At 36.3% G+C, this 25225-nt stretch overlaps 5 protein-coding genes across 7 annotated transcripts; 2 read left to right on the top strand and 3 right to left on the bottom strand.

The window, feature by feature from the left end:
* Positions 1-320: 320 nt before the first annotated feature.
* Positions 321-2624, top strand: LOC125858102 (50S ribosomal protein L29, chloroplastic-like). The gene is made up of 2 exons (XM_049537784.1): positions 321-701; positions 2245-2624. The coding sequence occupies exons 1-2, from the start codon at positions 369-371 to the stop codon at positions 2416-2418; spliced, it is 507 nt and encodes a 168-aa protein (XP_049393741.1). The 5' UTR covers positions 321-368; the 3' UTR covers positions 2419-2624.
* Positions 2625-3836: 1212 nt separating this feature from the next.
* LOC125858096 (uncharacterized) lies at positions 3837-5407 on the bottom strand. Its single transcript, XM_049537777.1, has one exon. It carries the CDS (start codon positions 5057-5059, stop codon positions 3998-4000), a length of 1062 nt encoding a protein of 353 aa, XP_049393734.1. The 5' UTR covers positions 5060-5407; the 3' UTR covers positions 3837-3997.
* A 1387-nt stretch (positions 5408-6794) lies between these two features.
* On the top strand, positions 6795-10377 carry LOC125858104 (uncharacterized). Its single transcript, XM_049537786.1, has 4 exons — positions 6795-7065; positions 7140-7222; positions 9898-9953; positions 10044-10377. Exons 1-4 carry the CDS (start codon positions 6894-6896, stop codon positions 10120-10122), a joined length of 390 nt encoding a protein of 129 aa, XP_049393743.1. The 5' UTR covers positions 6795-6893; the 3' UTR covers positions 10123-10377.
* A 662-nt stretch (positions 10378-11039) lies between these two features.
* Positions 11040-17918, bottom strand: LOC125858084 (extra-large guanine nucleotide-binding protein 3-like). 3 transcript variants are annotated; one of them, XM_049537764.1, is made up of 8 exons: positions 16719-17918; positions 16498-16635; positions 15573-15677; positions 15275-15460; positions 14519-14696; positions 13549-13802; positions 12042-12211; positions 11040-11943 (listed from the first exon to the last, which is right to left on the bottom strand). In XM_049537764.1, the coding sequence occupies exons 1-8, from the start codon at positions 17682-17684 to the stop codon at positions 11388-11390; spliced, it is 2553 nt and encodes an 850-aa protein (XP_049393721.1). In that variant the 5' UTR covers positions 17685-17918; the 3' UTR covers positions 11040-11387. The 3 variants fall into 3 exon arrangements, with proteins under 3 accessions (XP_049393721.1, XP_049393723.1, XP_049393722.1); XM_049537766.1 differs by having other exon boundaries at positions 13549-13784; XM_049537765.1 differs by having other exon boundaries at positions 13549-13794; positions 14520-14696.
* A 1162-nt stretch (positions 17919-19080) lies between these two features.
* On the bottom strand, positions 19081-24374 carry LOC125858101 (uncharacterized). Its single transcript, XM_049537783.1, has 4 exons — positions 24042-24374; positions 23199-23344; positions 19563-19681; positions 19081-19481 (listed from the first exon to the last, which is right to left on the bottom strand). Exons 1-4 carry the CDS (start codon positions 24254-24256, stop codon positions 19380-19382), a joined length of 582 nt encoding a protein of 193 aa, XP_049393740.1. The 5' UTR covers positions 24257-24374; the 3' UTR covers positions 19081-19379.
* Between the last annotated feature and the right edge of the window lie 851 nt (positions 24375-25225).

Genomic DNA, 25225 nt, shown 5'->3' with positions numbered 1-25225 from the left:
ACTAATAATTTTAACACTTATACTCTATAAAAATTAGTTTAAGTCCTTAACATATACTAGGTTCACAAAGAAAAGGTAGAAATAGAACCAACTGGCCCTTTTTGCCTCATCTTTGAAAAAAATAGCATTGTCACGAAGTTTTAACTATGAAATTAGAAGCTTCGTAATAATGACTATAAAAAGCGGCTATTTATGAATTTTACCCAAAAAGTGGCATCTCGGGTCAAAGTTGGACAATCCAGGCCCAGTAAAAATCAAACCATTTTCTTTGGGCCTTTGCTGCTCGAGTTAAAACGAAAATAGAACATAGCCATCAATATGAAGAAAAAAGACTCCCTTATCCAATAGTAGCTAGAACATCGGAAAGGATGATGAGCCTCTCCATTACCACTCCTTCTTCAAGTGTTAACTTTGCTTCCAAGTTAAACCTCTCTAAATCGTCCTTCCAGGGCGTTCGGATTGCTCAAGTCTGTCCGGTTCATGCTCGAACCGCGCATTCCATAACGACAACTCGCTCTTCTTCATCAATGGTGGTGAAAATGGCGAAGAGAGATGAGGAATTGAAGGAAATTCGAACCAAAACTACTGAGGAGCTTCAGGAAGAGATTGTTGACCTTAAAGGAGAGCTCTTCATGCTTCGTCTTCAAAGATCAGCTCGTAATGAGTTTAAGTCAAGCGAGTTTCTTCGGATGCGTAAAAGGGTACTGTTTACTCTCCCTCTTTTCTGGTTTTACCGTTTGTTTTATTTGTTAGCTCCAGCTACAAAATGATTGTGTGAATTTCTCTGTGATTTTGGTTTTTATTCATTTCGTACAAAATTGGTGTGGTTTTGAGTTGGCAAATGTCACTGTTAAATGATCGTAGTTGTGGAATCTGTAGTCTGTCATCTCCTTACGCATTTTGATGTCACATTATTAGCACTAGTTAGTGTTTATCTTTATGTTTAAGTGAAAGTCGGAGCAAATTTTGGACAATGGCATAAAACAGTGCCAAAATTATGGGATCACTTTGCACTGAAGAGAGAATCCTTATATGTCTGGAGGAGTTTCATCTACCTGGTAGATTCATGCTTTACTATTTTTAAGTATATGGCATTGTAGTTCCAGAGAGAACACAGTTAATAGCTTGTCCCTTGCAGCAATTATTGAGGATGTTGAGGGAATTTGCGCACCTATGATGAGGATGAAGAATTTGCAGCAATTTTTCTCCTACGTTTTGCACTAATTTGAGAAACATTGTTGGTCCTTCTTAAGATGTTTCAATAGCCTTTGATTTGTTATGTGGATATCCAAGGTGTGAACATGGTGGTGTATATTGTCCCAATCATTCCTTAGTCCCAAACTCGACCAGGGACTAAGGAGAAAAAGGTTTTGAGTTGCTGATTCCTAGTTTTTTTTCCTTCTGCGAGTGTAATAAGTAATACTAGTGCTTCTGCTCATTGCAGAAATGAGCATGTGCGAAGTTTCCTATTCTAAACTATAATGAAGGTGAGCTTCAGTCAATGAACTGAAAGAATGAACTCAATTTCTATGTGAGAGGTCATCAGAATCTTTGAATGTAGTAGATTCAACCAAATTTCAGTATCAACAAGTTGTAGCAGCTTAATAGGTTTGTTTGAAAATGTTTTTCTGATCTTCATGTTAATTGTCTTGTATTTTTTTTCCTAATTTGAAGTTTATTGTGTGTCAACTATCCAATCCTTGTGTTTGCAAGGCTATTGTTCTCAGCATAACACTCCTGAGGTCCTAAGATGAATAGCAGTCAGTTCTCGTCATGATGAATAGAGGGATATCATCTCCTTGGTCACAAAAGATTAGCATCAGTACTGATTGAGAATAACTGTTTGTTTTTGTTACTTGTAAAGGGGGCATGTTTTTTGGGTTGAACTCTAGCAGTTATGGTTGGTCTTTCCATCATTTTTCCTTGATTTCATTTAATGTTTTTCTGGTGTGCCTACATTCTTTCCAGTCTCCAACTTTGTCTCTCTTTTTTTTTTTTTTGGGGGGGGGGGGGGAGTGATGGTCTTCAAGTTCTTGAATACATATGGTAGTACTGTAAGCTTAATCTTTCACCTGTCGCATGTAACCATGTGCAATTCCATACTTGTGTTGCCTTCCCTGAATTTTCAGCAATGTTCATTTTCCATTGCCTTGGATTGGGTAGTTACACTTACCTTTTCTCATGTTTAACTTCTTAATCTAATTTACTTTTGTTTCTGATGGTCTGGCTTTCGTAATATGTTAGATTGCTCGAATGCTTACTGTTAAACGGGAGCGTGAGATGGAAGAAGGAATTAACAAAAGGATATCCAGGAAGCTTGATCGGAAATGGAAGAAAAGCATTGTTCCTAGACCACCTCCTTCTTTGAAGAAATTGCGAGAGGAAGAGGCAGCTGAAGAGGCAAAGGAATCTGCCTGATTTTAACACATTTTCATTGGTAAATGTTATATTTTCATCTCTCTTCTTTTCTCATTTGGTGCTCCTTTCAGGTCAAATAGTACAAGGTGATTCTTTTTTTGTGTAAGGCTGTTTGTTTTGCAGATGATTATTCTTGGCATGTAATTTTAATCCTCTATGTGGTGCCATTTCTCTTCCAGTTAAAATTGTGTGAATTTGATAGAGTAGCTAATGTTGTGATTCTTTTCCTGAATTTCCAGTTACATGCTACCAGACAACATAGTCAATTTTTAGATGAACAGTGTAGTCAACCCTCAATTGAGTGAATATCTTTTACCCCTCAATAGATGAGCAATATAGTCAAACCACAAGGAATCAAAGAGAACTGTTGTTATTATTGGTGAAATAGACTAATATTTTAAGTGATAGAGGTTGCTTTCTTTAAGAATTGAGGATACAGCCATACAGTATATTCCAAAGAGGGTATTGAATGTCAATTTTTTCTGAAAGACTGAGTCCTATATCTAAAACTAGAAGGCAGCTGTATAATTTAAATGCATATCAAAATAGAGCCATACTTGAGGCAACTTTTGATGGTGATGGAAAAGCTTCTTTCAATTATCGGAAATAGCCTCTCTACCTCCCAAGGTACGGTAAGGTCTTTTTACACATTACCCTCCCAAGGTCCCGCTTGTGGGATTACACTGGGTATGTTGTTGTTGTTGTTATACAGGGATATATCCTGTTTTGCCAAGCGCTATTGCTCCCAGAGCATTGATTTTGATTTGTAGTTCTGGTGTAAGTTTCATTGTTGTCCGTTGTCGGTTAGTATGCAGATAATGTTTTTCATTATTTTTAGATTATTGAATAAGATGCTTATGGGTTTTAATATAGTCTCAAATCTCATTTTAGTTAGATATAGTATTGCTACTTCCTGGAACAACACTCCAGGTGGGATGCAAACATATCAGTAACTAATGAACATCCTTTGCTCCCTCTCCTCTTCATTTGGTTCTCCAATATTTAGCAAACGAGTTGGCTGAATTTAATACTATGTCAATGCTTCTCGTTAATGCCAATATCCATATACTAATCGCTGAATAGTGTGAAACCATTTAATACAATACAGAACGCGGTGATGTTTGTTGGCATACTGACAACCGCTTCATCCAGATGCATGAATTTAATGATGTTTGTTCTTAACAAATTCAAATCTTCAACCACTGTAACTCCAAATGCCTTAGTTGGGCGTTGAGAGATGGTAGGTTTGGTCATCTCACCAAGAGAAAGGCAGTGGATCTGTTGGATTTGCCCAAGTTTTTGATAATCACAACTGGATTGTCAATATTGAACTAAAAACCTCGATAATCAAGTATTAAATCATAAGCATTTATCAAGATGTAATTTTTTTTTTTGATAGTATTGCATTGTGAGTTCATGGCTCATGATTATGACAAGGGATATAGCATAATAATGTCATTTCCAAGCATCTAAAAGAAAAATAGGGTGGTAGTTTACCAAGATACTATTTTAACCTTAAGTTGTGCCTATTTTACATTAACTGATAATAATAATATTGAAATGGAAAGGTATGAAATGTTTAGTTCTGCGACGAGTCACCAAAAATGCTTCTCAGAATTGAAGAGCCTTCAGTCCCATCACTGTTGTTACCACCACCTACGAATCCCTGCATGATAGTTTGACCAACCTGCTGAGCTGCAACTTCCACAAGTCCTTGAAATGCAGCATTCATCATATCATTGTTTGTCCCAGGAGACTGTATGTATTGATCAGGCCTAACCAGTCCTTGAATTAGAGGAGGTTGCAGGGATTGGTGCTGGGGGATTGAACCTGTACTTGTGCTATAGAGTAATAGGTTTGGCCTTGCTTGGGCTGTACCCAGACTGGCCTGTGTGTACTGATTTGGCATTGCTTGTCCTGATAATATGGGAGTCTGTGGGAGCTGGTTTCCCATTGCACCTGAACTTGCACTTTGCACCAACTGGTTAGGCCTCTTTTTTTCCACCATAGGAGGCTGCTGGAACTGGTTATGTGAACTTGTTGCCCCAGGGAATGAATGGCGGTGCTGGAGGATAGTTGACCCTTGAACTGCTGATTTTGGGGAAGAATTTGAACAATCCAAATGAACATCAAAATCACAAGTGCCACATCTATAAAGCCACTGCTTAACTCCAATCTTCTGGCATACATCACAAGAGAAACCTTTGGCATCAGCATAAGGATTCTTGAAGGTGAGTTCCAGCTGGCATTGATGCAATTGATGTGTGATTTTGAGGGGTTTTGATGCACAGATCACATGGAGATCATATTCGCAGTCTCTGCAGTGATAGCTGAATCCATCACCGCGGTGGTTGCAGGCATCACAATTGAAAAGGCCATGGGGGTATTTAGACCTCGGAAGGAGAGCCAGAGGGTGGTCTGGATGAGCAGGGTGATTTATCAGCTTTGGGAACTGAGTACAGCTCAAATGGAGGGTAAAATTGCAAGGCTTGCATGTGTACATTTGGGGTGATGATGGGAGTTTGCATCCTGAACAAGGTGTGGGATTATTCTGGAGTTGGATGCATAGCTCTAATTCATGTGGATGACTGAAGTGCTTGAGTCTTGGAGTTGGATCACTATTCAGCTTCAACCTCCCCATCAACGTTCCTCTGTTGTACTCTTCTCTTCTCCTCTCTACTCTTTATTAGTACTAGTTAGTATTATTGTTTGTGATGCAACTTGTTATTAATGCAATTAGATAGAGGTGTTGAGGAGATGAATGAGAAGCAAAAGACAGAAAACAATTTGTTTGACTTTTGGAAGTCAAATTCCTACATGGTTCTTTCACTGAATTGGATGTGTAGTGATGCAAACTGCATTGAATGAAATTCTTTGACTAATTCTTTAACCTGGTTTTACTTAATTTTAGTGTGGCAAGGATGGTTGGATAGTCTTTAGTTTCTCGGTCAAGAAGAAAGATGATCATTGAATTTTTTACTAGTGAGTAGTGACAACTTATTCCCTTTGTCCCTAATTACTTGTCCATTTTTCCTTTTATAGTTGTTCCTACTTACTTGTTCATTTTGACAAATCAAGAAAGGATAATTTTTTTTTACCTATCATATTCTCAATTAAATGACTAATTACTTTGAAAAATGCAGAATTTTTCATTCACTTTATAATTAATAGGAGCAAAATGGTAAACTCCTATATCATTAATTAATTTCTTAATAGACGTGTCAATTCAAAAGTGAACAAGTAATTAGAGACAGAGGGAGTATTATGTAAGGCCCCTTACTTTTAATGCGACATTTACATGACCAAAAATAAGCCTTCAGTTAGAGACACCCTACATATACAAATATAGTTAGTAAGTTTCAAAGAAATTCATCCACTTTATAATTTTAGACTTGTAGTTATCTCCTGATGAACCATATACCGCTAACCCCTTCGCCTTATCTCCTGGCTAATTGTGCACCGTTGTCCCTTGTAGTGACGGAGACAAGATTTTCATATTTTACATCATGTGTGTGATTTTCTGGCAATGAACCCCCCTTGCTCCTCTAGCTGCATTTGGGGCTCTTGGGATATCTCTTGTTATATATATAAAAAAAATGATTAACAGGCTATTAGACCTCATTAAGCCAATCTTCTTTTGAAAAAATTCTGGAATCTTGCTTCAATTATTTGGATCGACATTTTCTTTTGATCACAATTAGAAGAGTCAGATAAAATTAAATACATTGCATTTTGTAGTAATTATTTTGAGTCTGAACGCAGAAACCAAGGAGCAACTTCATGAAAAGTGGCTCGAAGATTAAGGCTGTCTTTTCTATTTTTACTCGGATAGGATTTATAGTCCCTTTATTATTTGTCGACATATGTAATTCTAAAGAAAATTTAATTAAAATTATATTTTATTAAATTAGTTTTATTAATAATATTTTTAAATTTAATTATTATTATTATTTTATGTAACTATTTAATAATAAAAGTAGTATGAGAATAGAAAGAAGTATTAATAAAGCTTTATTGATTTACAAAAATAGTTTAATAAATTGTTATTTCCCCTAAACAAGGAAACGGAGGAAGTACTCATTTTACTTACTTTTGGTATAAATACCTAATCGATAAAGTTTTTACCAAATTGTTGTTTCTCCTAAATATTGATTTGTTTTAACATGTTCATATTTTATTGGTTCCCTTAATAAAAATTCTGGTCCGATATTAAATTCAACTACTCTGTCTCCTATTTTTGGCGTGGTTATTAATTTCTTACCTACCTTCACTTAAATTATAAATTGCCCTATAAATACTTATTTCATCTAGAGGATAGTTTAGTAATTTCAGACAGTAAGCCTTGATTAGATTTAAGGAGAAGCTTCTTCAAACTTGTCAAGTAAGAAATATCGTTTTGTGTGAAATCAAAACCACCAAAATTGTATAATAATAAGAAGAAGATCGTCTTCAGAAGCAACAAAGATTCAGAGAAAATGGCGTTACAGTGGATGATACTGACGTATGTTGTAGCGGCAGAGGCAGCCATAGCAATTCTCCTGACATTGCCATCTCCAAAAGCAATCAAATCTCGTTTCGTTTCCCTAATTTCACTCACTCTTCAGCCTTCTTTATTCATCATACCCTTCGCCGGCTTCCAGCTCCTTGGTACTAATTAATACGCTTTTTCTTTTATATATCTATTGGAATTTGTGTGTAATTTTGTGTTTTGTTTTGATTAGATATATATTGGAAGAATGAGCATCGGTTGATGTGCACCGGTGAGATCTGCACTGCTGCTGAGAGAGACCGCTACGAGAGATCGGTAAATTTTCTCTATCGTTTATATTTTACAGGGTTGTATATTGATTAAACTGAACTTGGTGATTATTAGGTCTAGAAGATAGTATTTTAGCACTGATTAACGAGTTGATTACATTTGTGTTTTTCTAATTTTGAGACCTAGAAATTGAGGAATTCTCAATATGTGATCCTTGCACTCTTATTGTTACTGAAGAAACCTCAGGGATTACACCATGGAATTATCTAGCTCTTCCATCCTTTCTTTTTTATTAATGTTTTGTTGCTTTACACTCCTTACCATTTTCTACAAGCCTTGTGCTTAAGTTTTCTTTGATAGAGTGGTCCACGAGGCCAAGTTTGATCCAAGATTTGAAGTTGATAGGTTCTTATAACAATCTCAAGTTAATATATAATAACAATTGAATTCACGGTCTAATATTTGTAAATTTTTATAGATTTCTTAATACAAATACATGTGTTTACATGAATTGATACCTTATAGGCTAGGTCCACCCTGGCCCAGTTTCACTCTTTCTAGAATCGGATAGAGATATAAAATCATGCTGACATTTTCTTGATAACTATGTTTCCTGGACTTGGATATGTTAGTCAGACATTGATTTTTTTTTAGGTGTCTAATTTGCAAAGGACCTTAGATTTATTATAAAGAGGAATGGGCAGATTGTTGGAGATTGATATAAAGATATGAGTAATAAAATGAACATTATACATGATATTTGACTATCTGGTCATCATGTAAAGGGAATATACCTTTTTAGGTTGGAGGATACTTGCTGATTTAAACTTAAAGAGGAAAACAACAAGGGAGGGATTTATTATATATATTGACTCGTCAAAAATGCTCTTCTTCAAATTGGAATCGACTACTACTACTTAGCGTTGCATGGTTGGTAGAAGTTGAAACATCCAAACTACTTCAACCGAATACAACGCATATCCCACTCTACTATACCAATATACGTCACGTTGACACTTCTCACTGAATAGTCTGAATTGGTAAAAAGAGCGGCAATATGATAACTAAGATAATTAGTAAAATTGGATTTTTGGTAGCTCCCATTAATCTATGTAATATGTGGCATTAAAGGGAAAGTAACTAAGGGGTGTCTTCTTCATGGTTTTCACATGAACTTATTAGGGGTTGTACTAGTGTCAAACTACGGTGAGTCGGTGACACAAAAACAGGAGCAACACGTGCAAGATCAAGTGATGATGAAAATATGAGCCAATTGGGGAAAGTAATTCTCATTGCTTTGAAAAGTAGAAATTTCAGCAATCTGCTGGCAAATTGAGGGAAACGTGGGGAGAAACCATAATTTGGTGTTGTTCTTTTCCAAGTTAGGGAAGTGGTGAAATTGTTTCATCGATTTGATATCTGTGTAAATGCATCGAGGCAGAATGAAACCTTTAAAGCATCTAGGCAGAATGAAACCTTAACTCAAAGGTCAATACACTTGGTTTGGACGGATTTTTTTCATTTTTCTTTTATCCTTTTCTTTTTGCCCTTTCTACTTCTTAATGGGGGAGTTTGCACCATAAGGAAATACTTTGTGCCTTTTTATAAATGTGCTGCTTACCTTTCACCTTTTTTTTTTTTGATAACCGAGAAATCCGTCTGTGACCCGCCCTTTGGACCAATCACAGCCTTCTAAACTCGGTGGATAATGGGCCCGCCCCTCTACCCTTCTCCACTTAAATACCAGGCTTCGCTTTGCATGGTGTGGGGCTTGAACCTGCGACCTAAGCCACAAATCCTCCACCTTTTGCCACTTGAGCTAGGCCTTGGAGGCTACCTTTCACCTTTTTTGCCACTCATCTATTTTCTTATTGTTGAGAAGAAGCATACACAAACATTAACTAAATGGTTAGTCCAAGGATGAATTTATATGGTTGTTTCAGGGGTGGCTTCTCTCTCTTTTTTTATTTAAATGTTTATATACACATTGAGTTGGAAAAAAATATATACCGATTGAGCAAAAAGAAGTTTTGTGTTAATATACGGAGTTGGGTTGGGCATCATGGTGGGAAACAGATCATTTGATGACTGCTATTAGCATGAAAGGCTTGCAAACTTATTACTGTAACATCTCTTCTTATTTCATCTATCTGCAGTCATGGATCAAATGCATTAGATCTACTTCAGTGGGTCTGAATCCAAAGATTGAGTTCAGTCTTAGCAATATAATCTACCTGATCCCTGATTCCTGGTCCTTAAAAATATCAAGTTCAGATATATGAGAAACCATTCACTACTGTATTTCCTTTCCAAACCTGCTTTGATATGCTTTACTTGAGCCGAGGGTCTTTACTCTTTCGGAAAAAACCTCTCTACCTTCACAAGTAGGGGTAAGGTCTACGTGCACACCATCCTCCCCAGACCCACTTGTGGGATTACACTAGCTATGTTGTAGAAATATGAGAAACCACAACCTATGGAATGACATTTTAGGTTTTCCTTATTGCTCTCATGCATTGGTTCTGAGAGACACTATTCCAAGTATCCCCTTCACCAATAACTTGAACGTACTGACATCACATATGAAGCATGAGTTGCACTTGTCCCCCCTCACCTCTTTCCTATTTATGCAAAACGATACAGCAGCTCAGTGATAACTAAATGCATCTACCATTACGCTCTGGCTGTATAACCTCATCAGTCTCCCTAATTATATGCAGATCTACAAGGCTCAAAGAAATGCTATTCTGTGTGTAGCAGCATGCCTTCTCTACTGGTACATATGCTTAATCCCTTGGCACCTTATATTTTGATGCAAAGCAATCTATTTTTCAGTTAATTACAAAGTGTTTTTATGTGTGTATAGGTGTATCTATCGTGTCTGCAAGTATTACAAGGAGATTCAGAGCGTTGAGGAGGTGGAAAAGAGACTCAAAGACGAGTAGGTTTTTTAGGCTGCAGCACTTCCACTAGTATTTGAGATCTAGTTGTAGCATAGCTCAAACGGTTCCCTTAGTACTTTGTAATGTGATATGAATCTTGTGTTTCGCTTTGCTACTGCCATCTAATGACATGCTTTTGTTAGGTTTTTGTGTGCTCCTCTTACACGAGGTGGTTCTTTTTTATTTGAAAAACATGTATGTTAGTGGTCGTTACCAGTCACCTATATACATTCTATACTATCTACTTTCATCTTCTCAGGTTTCTTGTATACAAAATTACATTCCGTAATGCCACGTTGGGACTAGAACAACTTTACAAGGTTACCAAGAAAACTCATCGACTTAACACTTATTTATATCTAGAAAGAACTACTAGGTATAAGATACTTTATACCCTGTGCGCACCCAAAGCGCACCCAAAGGGTAGGGCTGCGGGTTTCCCTTGTCTTCAAAAAAAAAAAAAACAGTGAAATAAATATTTATATTTTTTTAAATAACTAGTATAAATTTTTTGTTTCCTTTTTCAATAGTGTTGTACATCTGGGGAAAAAATGGCAAAAATCAACATAGAGCAATAGTTCGTTTTGATGTATTCAGAATTTTTTGGTTATGGAAGAGAGAAAAAGTAGGCTCTCCTTTCTTATTATCAACACTGGAGTTTGGTATAGATTGCAACATATATTGACGTTTTGGCTACAGCATTAATCTCGGGATTATAATTATCTAATGTGATCCCACACTGGGCACTACTATATCATTATAAAATCTTTTATAATTGTAATATTCACAAATCACTGCCATTCTTTTTAAGTGTAGGTAAATAATTGTAATATTCACAAATCACTGCTATTCTTGTAAATAAGTCTAAGTAATTGATACACTGTAAAACGGGCAGACGTTGTTCTACACAAACCAACACAAAGGGAAAATCACTCTTCATTTTATAACTCAAAAAGCTTAGACATTTACAAGAAAAGAGAGTCCAAAACCTGTTCTACATTTTTACAAGCTATGAGGAACTAAGGATCAACACATCATCCATTTCAATTCATCAAATCTGCTACATCTATTCAAATGAAATCACTGATTGTCTCAATCGTTAAAAGAAATGCTATACTCCCTCCTTCCAGTAAGTCGAAGCTCTGAATGATGTTGTGGAGCCACTAGAAAAGCACAAGGCTGCAGATTATTATGACAAAACCAAGTGGCAAACTGATATCTCATTCTTCCCCTGCAACATGGCGACCAAGATCATTTCTGCTGCACTTTTAGTCGGTTTCTGTACTGGAGTAAGAATCATCATCGGCCATGCAATACATCCTTTTCTTCTCTTCCTCCCACATTAGAACTTCCCGTATATACCTAAATGTTTCATCGACAGATGCACGTTCAAGTGCCCTGGTTGGCCAGACAAAAAGTTTTTTGCCTGTGATTGAAGCATAGAGCTGTTTGAACATAACAGCAACATAATAATATGCTTGATTTGCCAGGGCTTGATTATTTTGTCGATGTCTGAAAGGTCTAAAGTCATGAAACCAATCACAGACTGTCAAAGGAACTTGGTTGATTTTATCCTCAAAGCTATCATATTTATTTAGGAGCAGCACGAAGGAAGCATCCTCGAAACTACTATGTCTAACTAAACTCTCGAATACATCTCTGCTTGCCAACATTTTATTTTCTGAGGTACCATCACCTCGGGTCCACTCCAGGTCATAGTCGCTCAAGGCCACACAAAAGACTACAACTTTGACATCTTCAAACATTTCAAGCCATTTGCCACTATCATGGACTCCCTTGGAGCTGATACGGATCAATTGATACCTAAAGGAAGACGAACAGAAGAAGCAAATGGTTACTGAGGAGCGATGAGTACAAGTCGAATTTTATCACACCAATATCAGCCATGCAAAAAGAGTTACTTGGTCCAAGAAGGTTGGCTTTCTAAGTCCTCGCCGTAGATCTCAGACATGGGGCTGTGATCATCAAATGAGAATTCAAGAGAAGCAAGCCCATTGCTAGGAGTCACCCCTTCAGCATATAAAATGTCTCTTTCTGAAGGTTCATACTCATTACTAGATATCTCGAGGGCCTGGCAGAAGTAAGATGACATATTGGACTAGCAGAGACAAAGCTAAAATTCAAGAAAAGCATTATCAAAGATGAATATAAAAGTTTAGCAACATCTAGCAAGCAATTACAGAACCAAGAAGAAATCTACATAACCCTTGAGATATCAATAGCACTGACAATGAGAATATTGTAAGCACATTAGATTGGAAGATAATCTCTAAAGAAATGAACTTTAACAATTATTTCAAACCTAAGTAGCCTTTATAGATATGTAATACTTTCTTTGATGATGACTCGAAGTTGTTTAGCCCATTATCACTGTAATTCAGTGTTTATGCTTAAACAAAGTTAGCAACATCTTTTGACGTACACAATGGGCAGTAAAAACCATAAACTTGACATGACCTGTTTACTGAAGTGTTTTTGCTGGGAACGCATTGATCTATCAATTCAGGAAATATTAACCTTATTATTAAATGGTGACATCTGGATCTTCTTGTGAAGGGTCACCCTAACTTTTTTTTTTTTGATGACAAGGGAAACCCGCAGCCACTACCCTTTGGGTGCGCACAGGGTAAAACCCCGCTCCTATGCAATAGCTCGCAAACCACATAGGAGAGGTAACCCACACTAGGCAAGCCCAGTGCGACGAGCTCGACCCAGAAGACAAACCCCTTGAAAGCTATAATAAATGTCAATTTTGTTTGGCAAGTAAATAATAAATTTTTAAAAATTAGGTAAATTCCTGATGCTATTAATAGTCGAAAACCATGCAATATCAGCTTCCATTTGTCAAAATAAAATCAAGTAATAAAAACATCAACCCAGGCATTGTGTATCATATATTGATTTCTTGATTTATCTTTGTAACTTGATTTAGCACAANCTTGACATTATAAATAATAGTGAAAGCTATAATAAATGTCAATTTTGTTTGGTAAGTAAATAATAAATTTTAAAAAAATAGGTAAATTCCTGATGCTATTAATAGTCGAAAACCATGCAATATCAGCTTCCATTTGTCAAAATAAAATCAAGTAATAAAAACATCAACCCAGGCATTGTGTATCATATATTGATTTCTTGATTTATCTTTGTAACTTGATTTAGCACAAACTACCAAATGATTCATTTACATCATATATTCGAATGTGTATTTCTTTACATACTTACAAATATTTTTAAAATGTTTACTCATTTTCATCCAAATGCATTTAGCATATACTTAAGACCTTACTCCATGTCCACGTCAAGTATCGTGTCCTAAATTGCCACCCCCAAACCAAATGTTATTCAGTAGTTGCAGATTCCATTTACAGAAACACAAAGTTAAATCATAGTATAAACAAGGTATACCTGATCCAGGAAATAGTTAGCAGTATCAGGAAGAAAATGCAGTTCACCCCTTCTCTTGTATGTTTCCTGGATGGCAGGGTCTCTCCAGATCTCATCTACAACTGGTGCATATTCACGTGTAGCAGCAGGAAAGAAAGCATCCAAATCTCCCATAGCTATGATTTCCAGTAACCAATCAGAAAAATGTTTTACTCTTTGATTGATTGAGTAGATGCAGCGCCTGCTCCCATCAGTTCCTGTTTCACCAGAATTAACTTCACAGTATCCACCCAACAGTAAAATATTAAGATGTTGCCCACGTGATATATATAGCCATCAAGGAGAGGATGTCGTTGAGCTTACAAACAGCTCACTCAACACAGACAGATATGTATACACACATGTGAGTATTCTATATATATGTATATAAGGGGTCAGTGAAACTGTGTATACTTTAAAGTAATGTTTCCCCAAAACATTAGACAACCTAAGTTGGAAATAGAGTAGGACAATTCATTTAATGCTTTGCTTAAGGAATATGCTACTTAACTAGCCCTTTGAAGATTGTGAAACACAACCACCTAGGATCCATTGGTTAACCCATGACAAGCCAACTTTGACATTAAATAAGGGTCATATTCCATCCTTTAAGAACATAACAAGGATGAAAATATACAGAACCAGACCTCAAACCCAGTCTTCCCCACGTGTATACTACACAGTCAAATCAGAAAAAAAGCAAACATAATTTTTCTTGTAAAAAGCATGCACCTGTAGTAGTAGGAAAAAAATATATCTGCATGTGCCCTTCTTCTACTTGTCATTTCTAACACAACGCATTTACCAATTTACTTCCTTATTTATCAAAAGTAGCTACGCTTTGCAGACCTTTATTTTTGTCAATTTAAAAAATAAACTAGGATTACAAGAATCCAACATGGGTTCAACTCAAGTTGGGTGAGGTTCAACAATCAAGGAGTGTTTAGAATACCTGGTGAAAGATTTTCTCTCTCCGAATCAGAAGTTCCCTTATCCATCAATGCCTCCTCCTCAAAGTGCTCTCGCCCCTCGAGCAAGACACTAAGGTATCTATAGATGTTTCTTTGAATGGTAAGCTTGATATTTTGTACCTCATCAACTGTGAATTTGCTTTTAGACATAAACTTCACCTGTTGTATTGAAAGAAGTGGAGGATATAATAGATTAAGAAATCACCATGGAAAAAAATATAAGGTTTTGTAACAGTAACAAATAGGCAGTTTCCAGGTTCGAACATGTCAGTTATGCAGGAAAATGATAGAAGCAACTTAATATAAACCATTAAAATTGGTCTGTGTTCCACTAGAGTGAAAATGTTCCCTAGTTAGTACTCCAGATGATCCACCAAGATATGAACCGTTGAAAAGATAACTCAAAAAAAGTCAATTAGAGTGCAATTTACCAAGTAAGAAGTAAGGCGCTTTTAGTTTGAATTTCGGATTGAAAGGAAAAGAGTCAGTTAGTGTGTATATTCAACAAATTTTTAGTCTCAAAAACTTAATGACATGAATGAAGATAATGCAATTACCAACTTGTAACTTGTAATATGATCAAGAAGTAGTAGTACTAATTTTCCTTCAAAAAGAAGGAACAAGAATAATGAATCTTCTGTTAAAGAGCATCATAGAAAACTGCAAGCTTCTTATTATGAAGGAATTTCCCACAAACTTATGTTAATAATCGAAGATATATAATTACGTATGCAGACCTGCTTAAAAATGGTGCTTGTCCCGGATCCTTCCAACCCAAACAACAAAAGTTTCTGTACTCTACCATGCTCCAAATACTCAGGTATAGACCCACCTGAAAAGGCAGTTGCATCTTCTTTTGGCCCATGAATATTTGCAGGTGGAACAGGCAATGAAAACAGTGAACAAATGAAACGAGTAGATGCCTGCCTAACAAAAAGTATAGCTGTAACTAATTAAAATGTAAACATAAAGTATTTTAAAAGATCATAATTGCACTCAATTGAAGAATTTTACTTAGAAGGATAACGAGAGAACCTTTCCCCATATGTTTCCTCTAATGTTATTTTGACCTTCTTCCTCGTAGGATCCATCCTCGTATACCCAAAAGTGAGTACCTCGTTGACACTGAACCTTGGCTAACTGATAAAAGAGGAAAGATTTCAGCACAGGTAGAAAGGTTTTCCATTCTTATAAGACATCATCATCTCTATAATTTTATCTCAATTGATTTCCAGAATGCAATGTGAACCCAGGAATCCAGTATTGAACATCTCGAAACCTCTAATTCAGGGGCGCTATATAGGAAAATATTTGTTTGAGCAAAATTAATTAGTATATCATTACTTAAGTGGGAGGGCAAGGCTAAAATGGGTTCAAGCTCTTCCAGCCTCTCTCCCTTTCTGCGACAACTAAAAAGATGCTACTTCAACTGCATCACTTAAAGTTACAGGCTTGCAGCTTTCATGTTTCATGTCAGTCCATTACATGACACAGTCTTAAACCTTCCTTCAACAACAACACTCTTCAAGAAAGCACATAATTCTTCTGCGCAATACACCAATAGAATCTTACATACGCCAGAATGATCAAGCGGTGACCAGCAAAATTTGATTCTAATAATCATATGTCAAGCTTCACTCCTAAAAAAATAAAGTGATAACTTAAATAAATTTAGAAACTTCTACAAACTATAGGAACAATAATAATATCCGTTGAACACTCAATTCCAGAATCTCTTTTTTTTATATACAAAAATGCTGTCATCCAGAGTAATTTCAGAATCTCTAATCAACAAGGAAAATCGACTAAAGCTAAAAACATGAAAGCCATGATAGAATGATCCAATGGGCAATGGATTCTGAGAGTATTTCTTAACATACACTTAAATAGGACTGAATATAATCACATGCGCACATGCATCAGAAAATTCTGAATAATCCAATATTCCAATTTACTTTACCTTCAGAACCCTGAACTCAACCTTTGTAATCTCCCGGCCATTGATGAATACTTTTGTGTTTCCTTTACTAGCATCAATCTGAAGCTTACCACCCACATTTAGTTTTGAACTTATTATCCTATCTGGCTTCTCTCCCTCCTACAATAAGAAAACATGTAAAATGAAATACCAACAGATTCCACAAATTCACAAAAGGACAATAAAAACTGCTCAGTACTCACCTTTCCCCAAAGCCCTGAATCCTTATCATACCAATACTTTCCAGGTCTCAAATTCTGTGGTGACATTGCACATCCAAGCAACTCTACCAATTCTTCCTCCCGCAATGGCCTTCCATTGACCCACACCTGCTCAGGTTGAATTTGGTTCGCCAAGCACTCACTCTCAGCCTTCATTATCTGCTTGACTTCCAATGGACTGCAGACTTTCGCCAGCAAACGCGAACATTTACCCAATTTCTCTCTGTTAGCCTCATCTATAGTCTCTCCTATGCATCCCACACATTTCCTACCCTCTGGCATTGAGCCCATAGCCTTAAGCAAACAGTTTCTACAGTACCTAGCCCCACACACAATGCAAAACTCTCTCTCCCTTAACCTACTCTTCTTCCCACACCTACTACAGACCCGAACCCTAACCTTATCCCCTAGACTATCATTTTTCCCATCTTTCTCCCCTACCGGCAATGATTTATTATCAACATAATCAGACCGCGGTGAATTATACTCATTTCTAGCAACGCTATTATATTGATCATCATCATGTTCATATTCATTCTCAACATTTTCATCAATATCAGAAGTCAGAACATTACCACTATTGTTCAAGTCCGAAAGAGACTGATCCGTCGGGATTTTACTTTCGAATTCCGAGCTGGAATTGTTGCGTAGCCTTGAAGCCGAACTCGAACTTCCACTTCCGCTTCCACTACTGTTTTTCGTCATGTGCAGAGCAAACTTAGAATGAACAGACGGTACCTTACGGTATTTGGGAGGTTTTTGGAGGGTAGTTTGGGAAGAGAGTGGATCAACTACAGGAACAGGAAAATCTAACGGAGGACCTTTATACTCAACGGCGATGGAGTAGTCGAGTTGTTCATCGTCCGGCAACGGAGCTCCTGCCGGCAACATTCTCCGGAGAAGATCTTGCCAGGCGTCGGAATCGGAGTCAGCGAATGGCTCAGTCATGTGGGGAATTCAGTAGGTAGAAGAAGGAATTTGAAGAGTATGAAATGGACATGGCGACATATTTGGTTTGGCAAAATTGGTTAGGTTTGATTTAGGGTGCACGTAACTGAAAATGAACAATTAAGAGGGAGAAAAGGGATGAACTGGGAAAGGAAGAAACAAAGGACGGTGGCCAGGTGGGCGTTTGTTTTGAAAATTAAAAGCAATATTAAAGTTACTAAAAGCCGCATACATCCTCTCTGCGCGTCACTAGTAAAAACAGTAAAGACTCTTCTAATTAACACCGTCTTTTTATAGTTTGCCAACTGAACACCGACTAATCTAAATTAGTTTTGAAAAGTTACACTTTAAATAAAAATATTATCTATCAAATTATGTATAGTTGGTGTCCTTGTGTATGAATTATTAACAGTATATACTGTCTTTGATTATGAAAATGATATGTCATAGACTCGGTTGCTTATTCGTCCACAAACTTTCCTTTCCTCTCTCATTTACAAACCCAATTTGAGAATAGAGGGGATTTGCACTAAAAACCACCAAAGTTTGTCTTCGTTTACTTGTAAGGCCCTTGTTTGCAAAAATTTCAGAAAGGGTGTCAAAGATAGCAAATATTTTTAAAAAATTGATAATATTAAGTACCAAAAAATAATAATCAAACTAAGCATATTTAATTAAATATAAGAATATTTTTAATAAAATTAACAAGTTTATAATTCAAAACTAACATAAAAGGAATGAACAAAAGTTGGGACATCCAACCCTAATTTGAAATCATTTACCACCAAGCTACTCAACATCTACGTTGAAGTTACGCATTTCTTATTGGGAAAATTATTAACTTCTAGCAGGCCATAATAATTTCCTGGGCAATAATTAAAAACTAACATAAAAGAAATGAATTGAACGTGGAACGTCCAACACCAATTTGAAACCATTTACCAGCAAGATATTGGGCATTCATATTAAAATGTTCGTCAAGAGTTGAACTACATACCAATATAAATATAAAATAAGACTTTACCTCTATATATATATATATATATATATAGAGAGAGAGAGAGAGAGAGTAGGTGTTCAGTTGGACAGCTTGGAGACACCATATCTCCACCCCTGTCTGTATTATAAATGAGGGCAAGTTCTTGAATATTATAGGTGGATCTAACAATTGTTTAATCATGCAACAGGATATCAGTTCTGGTAATAATAAGAAAAAATGGCAGAAGACGAGACCTTATGTATTCGACACTGGAACCTTGCAAAATGTTGCGACTCCGATCATATCGGCCCTACTACACAAATCAAACGGACCTATAACTCGTAACAAAGTCAGTTTGGGCACAAATTATAACAAGTGATTGAAATTAACACCAGTTGGGACAACGCATGAGTTTAAGTGGTCTTGTTAATTTCCTCCACAATCCAAGATGTTACTGTCTTAAAGTTAAAACAGAATTACGAGTAAAACGATATTAAGTTACATTACTTTGCTATGCTTTATGAGAACGAAGAAGCAGGAACACTGCAAAAATAATCCGAGCCAGCAAAGGCTTTTGAAGCAATCTTCTCGTCACTTGCCATAACTATTAACTGGGAAGGTTTTACTTAAAAAAAAGTGAAGCGTTCCCAGCATACCAGCAGACAAATTGAATACCGAACAAACTGATGGTTCCATTAATACTCTAAGATATCCTTTCAGTAGAAGGAGATACTGTACAGGAGCTTCCGTCTGTGCTGTTTCTCAAAATTATTGATGATATCGTCAATTGTATCCTCCCAATTTTCAGTCGCATCAAGCTGCAGTGAAAACTTATACTATTAGTGAGGGACAAAGCAAAATTAATTTTGTGATAATTTGAAGATCCACAAACCACATACCTCTTGACACAAAATCAAAGCAAGACGACCTCCAATTGCTGCCTCCTCATGGTTATCTTTTACTTCTAAATTGATAACAAGAACCGGCTTCAAGAGAACTTGGTTTCGGTTATGAAGATCTGCATTATCAAACCATATATGGTTAAAACAATTATGCTTGATATCCACAAATGCATGAAAAAGAAACACTCATCAAAAAATGTAAGCAGACCAATTTTCAAATTATTCGGCAGTAGAATGCATGATGTTCAAACTTTTAACTTAAAGTGAGATAACTCATGGAATCCGTGATTATAGGAGCTCTTGCCAATGTAGACAGCTTTTCACTATCATAGCAAAACAGAATGAGAACAATTCTAGGAAGCTCTCAAGGAATATATTGGATGGATTTGGTACAAGAATCTCTATGAAAATCTTGTTTTTTTTTAAGACAGACAGACATTTTGCTATACCATGATTCAGCAAGATGTGTCACGAGAACAACCAAATTTGCCAACTAGCTCCGAATGACAAAGAGAAATATCGCAAACGAGGAGAAATGAGATTTTATATTCAAGGCCTAACCCATCGGTAGCCTCTAAAAGTTGGCATAATGTTTCACTTAGACACCTTAACTGGACGATGTTTATTTTAGACACCTCAGGTAAGATCCCGTTGTGTCATTTTGACACCATTTTTAATATCAGCAAAAAAAATATAATGTGTGGATTACACTCGCGAATGACGTGTAAAGTGACAAATTAAACAATGACATTTGTCATTTGTGTCAAAAATAATTTTTAAATAATTAATATTAAGTAAAAATAGAAACTGACCAATGAATTAATGACACATAATATTTTTCCCCAAATAAAATAAAATTTAAGCAAACTAAAAGAAGCCCCTCCCCTGACCGTCTTCTCTAAAGCCCGATCGTCTTCTCCAAACACCACCATCCCCCGCTTCCGATCGTCTTCTCCAAGCCGCCCACAACCCCGATCGCCTTCTCGAAATAAACTTCCTCCCAACCCCCGATTGCCTTTCCCCAAAACCCCCAAACAAAAAATCCCCCTGCTGATTTGAATTTCTTTTTTGGGGCCTGCAAAATACCCCTTGGCTCCCCCCATTGAATTTGCACCCCGCAAATTATCGAAATAAGCTTTTATCAATCTTCTTAAATTCACTTTGCCGGGAATATTAAATTCTTCCATGAAAGAATCTTATGAATGGGTTTATTCTTAAATTTTAAAAATATTTTCCGTCATTTTTGTTGAAAAAACCTCATTCACAAATTGAAGAAATTTAACTTGTCAAAATGGTGGCTGAAAATGGAAAAGAAGATGAAAAAAATAATTAAAAATTAACTAAATTACCCTTTCACGCGCCTATCAATGAGTGTATCACACTCATTATGCCATGTAAGCAAAAAGTGTTAAAATGATATAGTGAGATTCTACATGAGGTGTCTATAATGAACATCTCTCAGTTACAGTGCCTAAGTGAAACATCGTGCCAACTTTAGGGGGCCACCGATGGGTTATGCCTATATTCAATTTTAGGACATAGAGAATAAAAATGCCGTTTAGAAGTATAGAATGAAAATCAGCTCAAGCACTTAGGTAGTGTGGAACATTTGATTCATTTAATAAAATTTAAGCAGAAACAGTACCATAGATCCTGGAACAGTACAACAGAACATAGGCTCATTTCATCATCAGTCAATCAACTATTCTCAATCCAAAACTAGCCAGGAGTTGGCAATATGAGTCTTTTATATCACTCTATTGCTTTTTATTTGACATATTTCATTGGAATACTATTGTGAGACAAATGAGAGCATAGCATCACGCCCGTTCTTTTAATAATATTGGTCTCGCAACCGCTCTTTCTCTTTGCTAGTGTTACTTATTGCATTGCTCTACCACAGAATTTCTATGTTCCAGCCATTCTCTGTGTTAATTTTCATCTATTACTCATTCTCTTGGAAGACTTAACCTAGCTATTCGAAACACCGGCATTCAGACACCACAATCCCATCTAATCTCATTTTACCTTCACTCTCTTTATAAAATCTTGACTCTTTTTTTTGGATAAAGACCTGATGAGAGCTAAACTTGTTGTTAGTATATTCAATCTTATTTCTAATTATCCTAAACCTTTCTCTAGAAGACTTCTCCACTCTTCAAATTTACTATTGACACGCTCACTAGTTTTGTCAGTTAACACAATATCATCTGCAAACACCATGAACCATGGATGATAGAACCTCATTTGATATTTTATTGCCTATTGGTTAGCACATCTATAGTTATGGTCAGCAAGTACTGAATTCAAGGTAGGTCTCTAGTGGAACCCACCATTATTAGAAACTCCTCTGTATCTCTCTCTATTCTTCTCACACTTGTAACTATTCTCTTGCATATATTATTTTAAGGCATTTATAAAAGTAATGATTTCTTCTCATGCACCTATCAAAAGATCTTTCTTGACACTTCATCATATGCTTTCTCTAGGTCCATGAATATCACATGGAACCCTTTTTTCTCTTGTTATAAACATCATATTTTTAAGAGAAAATATAGCATCTCCTAGGATAAGTTTTACTAGCTACGCCACATAATGACCAGGAGAAGAAGAAAAAAGAAACACACAAAAGAGAAAAAAAAAGGAAGAAGGATGCCAAGATAATAACACTGTAATTTCTCATCTAATCACAGACTATCCAACATTAAGAAACTCTAGAAATGAAGTATTCCAACTATGCATAGTGAAGTAAGAATTTGTAACACATCCTATCTTACATCTTTCCTGGTCAAGCACTATAAATTATTTGGGACGAAGCACAAACTTTTCCAAGATGAGCAAACATAGTAAGAGTACTGCATCTACCATTGGCAAAATCACTTCATATAGCAACTCCTTGAGATTAAATTACACAGCATTTCCCAGGGAGACCCTGGTCCCTGAACTCTCTTGCATCTCCAACTACTTTCCTTACTCTCCTACCACCATCATTATTCTATATCGAGGTTTTACTCAGAAATAGATAGTAAACTAGTGTCTTAGGCTGCTACTCTTTTTTTTTCCTGCCAAAAGCAAGCCAGGAATACCTCTGCAAAAGATAACCATTTGAAATTTTCCTCACCCCAAATTTACAACTATCCAAGTCCTTGCAATTGCAGGGATATCATTTGACAGCTTTGCCTCATACTGTAAGTGTCTATTCAAAGGTTGTTCTGAGCATTAAGAATTATTCCTCAGATGCTCCATTGCTATCTACCAGCTAGTTTCAAAATGGGATGCTATATAAAGGTAAGAAGTCAAATAAAGTTCACGCTCTTTGAATTGGGGGAATTGCAAATTTTGTATTTATCACTTGTAGCATTGGTCCAATGCAAGCATTAATAAAATATTACATTAATTATCAAAAAGAAAAAAAGTTCACATTCTTCTATGATGAAGGTCAGAGATGTAATAAAATAAGTCTGACCCAAGGCATAATATTAATCTTTCTTCTTGACCTTGCTAATGCGGAAAAAAAATCTCAGCTTCATTGAGCAAGCTGATAGAAAGAGCTCACTTAAGTGGACACATTTAGTAGAATTCTCGATCCATCATTTTCAAACAAAACATAAATGCAAAATGAGTATTACCAACCTTCAAGCACCAAATCAAAAACTTTTTCTTCAAATGTAATTACGACATCAAAGGGACCATCAGCTGCATTATCCTGCCAACGTTGAGGTGCAAGCTTTACACCCAAGTTCCTTTTCAGCATAGGCAGTATTCCATTTCGTTTGTACCTGGAAATTGAAACTGCGGCTCAACCCTAATTTAAATTAAAACAAGAGGATTCTGAAAATAAAGCAATATTTGCCAACAATTCTAGGTATAACAGCCATTTCAAAGAATAGAAACACGGTGGAAGTTGTGACTCTTGTCCTGAAAAGGAACACGCCACATTATTATAGCATGGAACATTCGAGGATTTCATATTCCAAAATATGCAACTTTACCCGTATTCAAAAGTCAAAAACTAAATAAGTGCTAAAATTTATCCGCAAGAATAAAACAACTCCAAATACACATAGAAATCCTGTTACAGACCCCCTGTCTCATTTGAAATAATGATAGACACGTTTTCCCTAAAAAGAAACCTCCATTGGCGTCTAACGAAACGAGAAGTTCCAGTAAAATTTATACTAATATGAATACCCTTACATTAACTCCTCCGATTTTATTATGCTAATTGTCCATTAAGGTAAGGAAACTAGAACAGGAAATTAGGCACCCAAAAGCTTCAAGAAGATCATCCAAATCCTAGCAGATGGAAAATCCTTAAATTCACTTCGTGCAGCGCAAATAACAGACACTTCACATATTAGGGTTATTTAATGGTAACTGAATTGGGGGATACACGAAATTTTAATCACAGAGAGTTCAAGGAATTAGCAAAAGGAGACGATAATTAGAAAAGGCATAAATGCAATTTTGGCTCACAGCTCGACGTCTTTGCGGCGGAGGTCATCGAACATCTGCTTATATGGAGTACCGAAGTCGTAAACATTGGGTTCCCTAATAGAAGGACCAGGAAGCTTCACATGTTGCCCAGTGCCATATGAGGCCACATCAAAGCCCTCCCTTTTCAGTAGAAAATGTGACTCCATGCTCCGATTCTGGTTAGACGAGCACACCATTGCATACCGGAGCTTCATAACTGATTCCGGCAGTGCTACCCTTGTATTCCAGATGAAACGAATTCGCCGATAGCTACACGTTCTGGAATTTGCACCGGCGTCCTGAAGACGAGGAGAGCTGTGCTTGAGCAGAGATTTTAGTGAGCGAAACAATAAGCACATTTCTTCGCTAGCTAATTAATTAAATTATATACTCACTTTTAATCATTATTCTTGTGAATATGAGCAACTTTCACATAGCAAACACAAAATTTATATTTATATGTTACAACAAAATTTGTATAATTGCGCTCCATAGCAAATATAATTATATATATTTCGATATATATATACAAAATAAAGCAATTGTATAATCTGTTTTGGTATACATATAGAAAAATATAAAGTGAGAGAGACGAGTGAGTGAGCGAGATCTGGGAGAGTGACAAGTGAGATCTGGGAGAGGGGAGAGAGAGAAACGAAAATATATGTATATATACAATTTTCACGCATTTTATACATTTGCGTTTTTGTATAAAGTGAGAGAGGCGAGTGAGAGAGCGAGATCTGGGAGAGTGGCGAGCGAGATCTGGGAGAGGGGGGAGAGGGGAATGAAAATATATGTATATATATAATTTTCTCTCGCTTTATACAAACACAAACGCACTTTATACACTTGCGTTTGTATAAAAAATGAGAGAGGCGAGGGAGAGAACGAGAGTGGCGAGAGAGATTCATCAGAAGAGAGGTGAAATACCAACAGTTTGTTATGAGGTACAATTAAATCAAACTATATTTATCGCATTTAATTTGAATTAATAATTTGCTATTATATACAATTTTCCCTAAAAAAATTGAGCTGGAATCTGAATGTATGTACCGAATATCTATCATATTTGGAATGAAAAGGACTCAAAGGCGATTATCACAATAGTGTATATATGTGGCAAAGAGATTAAAGGAAATAGGCCTCCAATGGCATATTAGGACACAGTTCATACTATTACT

Source organism: Solanum stenotomum, chromosome 3 (genome assembly GCF_019186545.1).
Source record: "Solanum stenotomum isolate F172 chromosome 3, ASM1918654v1, whole genome shotgun sequence".
NCBI lineage: Eukaryota > Viridiplantae > Streptophyta > Magnoliopsida > Solanales > Solanaceae > Solanum > Solanum stenotomum.
The sequence above is the reverse complement of the archived record's forward strand: the minus strand, read 5'-3'. Positions and strand labels throughout refer to the sequence as shown.